The following is a 7,211-nucleotide window of genomic DNA, read 5'->3' as shown; positions in this document are numbered from 1 at the left end:
ACACACACACCCATTCAACGCCTTATCAGTCATAACCGCAGTCGGGGAATCTTTTACAAAACAGTCACGTGTCGTCACATTATCGGCCCAAAGCGACCCCCACCCCAAAGGGAGGTCACTAGAATATCAAGGCAATGAGATATGACTGCGTCCCTTTCTCCCTTTGCAAAGGTTCATGTAAACACACGCTCCGTATAAAAACACACGCCAAGGAGCCCTCCCGAGTACCGTGCGTTTAGGCGGAGACTACTGTACTGCTCTCTTTCAGCCACACCCCTGATCTTCTGTATGGAAAGATCTCTACACCTAGCCTTCTCAGATAAGGGCGAAAAGTAGTGGAAGGGCCCGTGTGCAGGTTGCGCACGTTAAAGATCCCTTGGAGATCTTAAAATCGTTAAAGCGTATGCTTCGGCCGCCACTCGGGAAACATTCAAAATTTCCTACCGACTGAAAATGAAAAAGTTTAATGTGCTCCGCGCGCTCATGACCTTATGTTGCGAGCGCCGTAAAACACTCACAAAAAAAGAAAAAAATGGTGACAAAACACACCCCTCAGGACCACCGGTGTTACAAGGGATTGTGTCAGATTTTGTGTTGTTCAGCTTAAAATATTGTGGTCTGCCTGTTAAAAATTCCAGAACCCATGCTGCGATATAATGACTATCTCTCAGACTCAAAAGTTTTTAATTGCAATATGCGGTTGAATTGTATATATATAAATGCCGACGGGAATTTTTTTCAAGTACTCTCGTATACGTTTTAGGAGATTCAAGGTGTTTCACTATAGAGTCGCAGCGAAACATTTGAAAATCGTCGATGTGTGCTGTTGAATTGGCCATTGTGCTGTCCCCGTCGTTTTATGCAAGAAAAATTCTGAAATTATGCAAACTGAGCCCAAAAATGTGAAATTATGCGATTTTTCTACTTTTATCAAAGAATGATAAAGGAAAATAATCAGAAATTATGCAAAAATTGATCAAATTTTGCTAAATTATGCGGGGTGCATAAAACCACGTGGACAGATTGTGGATTCGAACCATGTCTCGGTGAACGCAAGAAACGAAGCGTCACGGTATTCGTTAAAATGCCGACAGCTTGTTGACGGTTCTTCTTACATGTATTTGCTATTTTTAAAGGTCGTGTGTTGTCAAACACAATTGCAACCCCCCGGGGCAGTGCCACAGACTGTAGTGTCTAGGCCATTCCCAAGGGGGGGGGGGGGGGGCATTTCTCGTTCAAGCGCAGTAGAATTGTAAATGGGCTGATTCTTCAATGTCACGCTCATAACTGTGCCTGATCTACAACAGGGAACGGCTGCTTTTTCTTTCGTAACTCCTTACTATTGTCATTTTCCTCTACTTCTTTTGTATGTTTGTTACTTGTTACTCTCTTGTGGCTTTGTGACCTGCTATTTCCAGGGCGCTTTGATAGTTGAAGCAGACCTTGTAGCTAGAGAGGTGAGCAGAGTAAGTCTGATTCCCTGTAAAGACTTCTCTGTTGACACCCACCCCTTGGCGCTCATATGACCTTTTGCAGTTGCGAGTGCCGCAAAACCCTCTATTACTATTATAATAAAATAATAATCATAAACACACAATTGTAAATGAAGTAGAAAGGGCCTGGCTTTCCCTGATCCGTCCTTTGCTCCCCTCTTCCGTTTTTATTGTTGGTGGAAACCGTACTGAGCATGGTTACAAGAACTCAGACACTGGGGTCGAGGTTTAACAACATGCATGGCTGGGCTATTATGTAATAGTGGAAAATGTCGAGTGGTTTGGTAAGGGTCTGTTTTTTAATTTCACCGACAAACGCCAAAAAATTATTCATTTTCCTACACAAAAATGCACGTAACAGTCCGAACACTGCACTGCACCTCCATGATGGAATGAGGAAAGTTTCAGACACAGTCCAAACAGAAACAATAAAAGTAAGAGACAAAACCAGCACAGCCGATGTAAATGCGACCTTGTCGCCGCTGGATGTTACATCAGTGTTAATAATAATAGCAGTAGTAATAATAATTTAAAAAAAATAAAATAACAATAATAGTAATACGACTACTGCTACTACTACAATTGCTCAATACTAATAACAATAATAGTACTACACCTACAACTACAACTGCTGCCGCTGCTGCTGCTCCTACTACTACTGCTGCTGCTGCTCCTACTACTGCTGCTGCTGCTGCTGCTGCTGCTGCTGCTGCTGCTGCTGCTGCTGCTGCTGCTGCTGCTACTACTACTATTACGACTACTACGACTACGACTACGACTACGACTACAACTACTACTACTGCTACTGCTGCTGCTGCTGCTGCTGCTACTACTACTACTACTACTACTACTACTACTACTACTACTACTACTACTACTACTACTACTACTACTACTACTACTACTACTACTACTACTACTACTACTACTACTACTACTACTACTACTACTACTACTACTACTACTACTGTATTTATTAATTTATATATAGCGCATATATCCACACCCTACAGCATGCTTTGCATCGCAAAAGCTCATCGGCTCCAGGATGGGAATCTTTCATGTTCAGTAGATGTATGCAGAGACTAGAGGTATCTAGCATAGTTGGGGTGGTCCATGCTAAAGAAAAGGGAGACAAATCTGCTCAAGACAAGTTATGTGCAAGTCAAAGTCGTTCCTCTTTGTTGCTGTAAGACCATCCAAAACTTAGCAGTTTTGCCCAGTTTCCCGTGACGAACATCCTGTTTGAACTCAAAGTAAAAGTAGCTCTCAGCAAGCTCTTTCAATGAGCTCATCATATGGGGTACTTGTTTATACCGGAACCTCTCGAAAACAACCGAAACCTCCCGAAACCTCAAAATTTCTATGATATGATGTTATTTTGCTATGCTATCTATCGCTCTGTGGAAAAAATATTGAACTGTAATACAATATTATCGTTTTTGGATTCTTCTTTTGTTTTAGTAAGTGTTCTACTGCACTTGCAACACGATAAGGTCAAACAAGTGCCGAAGATTAGAGGTGTTACAAGAGAGCAACAAACACACAAAAAAGAAGGAGGCGGGAGATAAGGACGATAGATGTTTGATAGAAAATAAAGAAGGAGCAAAACACACCAGAGCACCCGCCAACCACCCACTTGGATACTTCTTGATCCTGAAAAAATTATTCAAACTAAAAAGCAATACAATAGCATTGTATATAAGAGACAATATTTCACTTGGTTTGACTTATTTTGTTTCAAACACTTTTTATTTGGCATGTACGTAGGAAAAGTACATATCTAAAAATAGTCTTGGGAATTAGTGGTATGTGCTTTAGTTTTCATTCTACGGGACTTAAAAAATCGGCTTATTGCATAACTGAAAAAGGGAAAAAATCACTTTCTGACGCCATTTATCAAAAGCTACATGTGCAATCAAAAATTCCTCAAGACTGTTTCTAGAAATAGGAGTCGTTAACATTTTGTTGAAGTTACATTAAAATCTAATAAGATACAGCAAGAAAATGGGATAAGATAAAATGTGTGAAAATAGTATTTTAAGACAACGGCCGATAAAGGTCAGAAAATGCTAAAATAGTTCTCTTTCCAATTAGAAACCGTAAAAACATATTTTAAACACGAACATGGCAACTTCTTGATAATATTAACGCAATAGAAATAGAATGGACGTTTTCTACTAAAACTGAAACATATAAGCTGTGTAAAACATGCCTTTTGAGAAAAAAGTGGCAATTATTTTCTTTTTAAAATTCTCTACCCTCTGCTCTAAAATCCCTTCAAACACCACTTTAGGTTATAGAACGTCTTACATACGTTTCTGGACTTTTGTCCAGGAAATATCCAGGAGTCTTTCAACTATCCTTTGAACACCACTGTCTTTCAACTATCCTTAGAACACCAATGTCTTTCAACTATCCCTAAAACACCGCTGTCTTTCAACTATCGTTAGCCGGAATCCAAACATCCTAGAATAGTTCTGGGTGAAGAACCAAGACCTCATTGAGGAACTTGGCCAGGGTCCATCTCTTGTCAGGGTCAGGAAGAAGAAGGTACATCAAGAAGTGAGCATACTGCGGAGGGATATATTCTAGGTGATCCAACGGGTGGTATATAGCTGGACACAGACCGGACAGTGCCTGCCACATGCTGACAGCCAGGCTGTAGGTGTCCATTTGGAATGGACAGAACTCGCCACCCTCCTCCCGGTCCGCCTCGGGTCCCCGGAAACCAGACGGAGCTGTCCACGTGTCCACCTTGTCACATCCCTCAGAGAGTTTCCGCGCTGCGCCAAAGTCGGAGATGTAGGGATTGTTCGAGCGAGTGAGGAGGATGTTCTCTGGCATCATGGCCTGATGATAAATCCTCTTCTTATGTAGGCTTTGGAGAGACACCGCCGTCTGGGGGAGGAAAAAAGGCAGGAAATCTTATTAGAGTGTTTGTTTGTTTTAGTAAGTGTTTTACGGCACTTGCAACACAATAAGGTCATATAAGTGCCGGGTTGTTAGAGTGTAATGTTAAACTTTTCATCGTATGAGTTCTACGTTCCTATAAGGGGCTGTTCAAATATAATCTTACGCCTGGGGGGGGGTCTTGAACTAATGTAATATTACACTTTTGTGAGGTGAAAAAATATATTCGACATAATGATCGAACATCTGCATTTGTTGATGATAACTAATTTTACTTTTTTTTCAGCATAAATCATCAGTAATAACAGAGATACAGTGGAATCCTGATAAAGTCAACTTGCTTACAGTCAACACTTCACTGTAGTCCCGTTTCTTACCTTCTTTGTTTAAGTTTAAGTAATTGTGTTTCTGATACAGTCAACCGCTTGAGTGTTAACCTTTTGTAAAGTCAACAATTTGGGGCTAAATCCTAAGATGAATTCACCCAAGAAGAGATATTTTGCCTGAGCAAGTGGTGTACACACATCCAATTACATATGTACTTTGTTCTTTCATTATTAATTATCTCTTGTTTTGGTGACAACTTCACAATTATACTCCCTGGAATTGAGATTACATCTTGTTTATTACCAGGTACTTTGTAATTTTGTAGCAGTAGCAGTCATCTTCAATTTTCAATGGCCAGTAGTACAGTATTATCACATGTACGCTGACGATACACAGTTATATAAATCTGTTCCACCATCAGATGTTGAAACCTTGCTTACTACGATGGGTCTGTGTATTGATGACATCAAAAAGTGGATGGTTGATAATAAGCTCCAGCTTAATGAAAATAAAACTGAAATTCTGTTATGTAACCCAAAGAAAAGCCACATCCCCGTAGACATTGATCATGTTTGTACTGAAAATGAAACACTGTATTTTACTAACAAAGCAAAAAATCTGGGAGTGTATTTTGATTCAAAATTGTCAATGGAACATCATATCAATTATTTATGTACCATTTTATTTTGTGAATTGCGTAGAATTGGTCATATGTCTATGTTTTTGAACGAACACTCGTTGAAAACGCTCGTGTCATCTTTCTTGTTTTCACGCATCGATTATTGCAATGCTTTACTAGCTAACTTACCAAATACCTCTCTTCACAAGTTACGTTTTCAAAATCATGCTGCTAGGCTTGTACTAAAGAAAAAGAAGAGGGACCACATTACTCCAATGTTAAGAACGTTGCATTGGCTTCCCGTGTCAGCTAGAATGTCATATAAAATTGCAATATTATGTCATAAATGTGTCAATAACAAAGCTCCCTCATATCTTAGTGATCTCATCCAGATTTATGCTCCATCTAGATCACTAAGATCAGGCGACCAGTATCTTTTACGAGTTCCTAGAAAAGGCGGTAAAAAATTAGCCGAAAGATCGTTCGCCCACCTTGCTCCGTCAGTTTGGAACTCTCTTCCCCAACCCTTGAGACATACAACATCTGAGTCTAAATTTAAAACATCTTTAAAGACACATTTAATGACATCCTTTTTAAGTCAGTAGATTCATGTTCAGTACAATGTTATGTAAATGTCTATGTATCCATTTATGTATTTTGTGAATTGCAGTGTATATATTATTTTATTCTCATTTCGTGACGATGTGTAATCGTGTGCGTGTGATAAGCAAGTAGATGTGTGTGTGTGTGTGTGTGTGTGTGCGTGTGTGTGTGTGTGTGTGCGTGTGTGTGTGTGTGTGTGTGTGTGTGTGTGTGTGTGTGTGTGTGTGTGTGTTTGTGTGTGTTTGGCATACATGTGTGCGTGTTATGTATTCGTGAGTGTGTATGCGTGTGTTTGTGTGTGTGTATATGTATATGTGTGTGTGTGTGTGTTTGTGTGTATATGAGTGTGTGTGTGTGTGAGTGTGTGTGTGTGTCGCGTGCATGAATATTTTTCTTACATGCATTTATGTAAAGCGCCTAGAGCTGTGTTTACACGGGAGTGGGCGCTATAGAAATGATCTTCATTATCATTATTATTATTACAATGGATAAAGTCAATCTTGCTCAAAGTCAACACTTTTTTTTCTGTCCAGGGTGTTGACTTTATCAGAATTCCACTGTAATTTGTTTTTGTTTTTTAATTAAAGCGCTTTTGTCATAGACATGAGTCTCAATTTTTTCCTTTTTATTAGTAAGAAAGAGTGTGTATGCAATATTTTCCTTAAATGATTTACTCTAATTGTGAGACAGCGTGGTGAAATCAGGCGCTCGTGAAAATAATGAAAGTGAAAAAAACTGGCATTTTTACGCAGGTTTGGGAACTTTTAATGAATTTTTTCCCCGCGCTAAACACCTTTTACGTCCATACTGAAAAACGTTAATTACATGCACAAAATTTGTGATTTTTCATTTTTAAAGGCTCTCAAGCTATTGAAGTTATCAAACTTTGGCGACCGTTTTCTCATGAAATTTACCTCTGAAATCAGGTGACCCCACCTCCTTCAATCACAAATATTTCGACTTCTATTCAGCATAGATGAATATTCTTTTCATCAAAAGGAAGGCAAATGGACAGGCTTTAAGATGATATCAATAACTCTATATGCCTCAAAATCAAAACTGACGAGCGCTTGATCCCATCAAGTAGTGACACCTACTATTTTTTAGTGCATATATTATTATGTGCATGTATATGTGTGTATGCATGTTTTCCATGAACATATGCAATGCGCATAGAGCAATGATTGTTTTACGGATTTGCGCGATATAAATGTCATATTATTTTTATCATTTTAAGCGAACAATGTAATATTACC

At 39.2% G+C, this 7,211-nt stretch overlaps 1 protein-coding gene across 1 annotated transcript in view; it reads right to left on the bottom strand.

The window, feature by feature from the left end:
- Window positions 1-3,962: 3,962 nt before the first annotated feature.
- The window catches only part of LOC101850827 (serine/threonine-protein kinase 32A-like), a 4,908-nt gene continuing 1,659 nt past the window's right edge, over window positions 3,963-7,211 (bottom strand). Inside the window, exon 2 of the mRNA XM_005104379.3 lies at window positions 3,963-4,394. Coding sequence (XP_005104436.1) covers window positions 3,963-4,394 — 432 coding nt within the window. The remainder of the gene's footprint in view (window positions 4,395-7,211) is intronic.

The sequence above is a fragment of the Aplysia californica genome, unplaced genomic scaffold, assembly GCF_000002075.1.
Source record: "Aplysia californica isolate F4 #8 unplaced genomic scaffold, AplCal3.0 scaffold00417, whole genome shotgun sequence".
NCBI lineage: Eukaryota > Metazoa > Mollusca > Gastropoda > Aplysiida > Aplysiidae > Aplysia > Aplysia californica.
The sequence above is the reverse complement of the archived record's forward strand: the minus strand, read 5'-3'. Positions and strand labels throughout refer to the sequence as shown.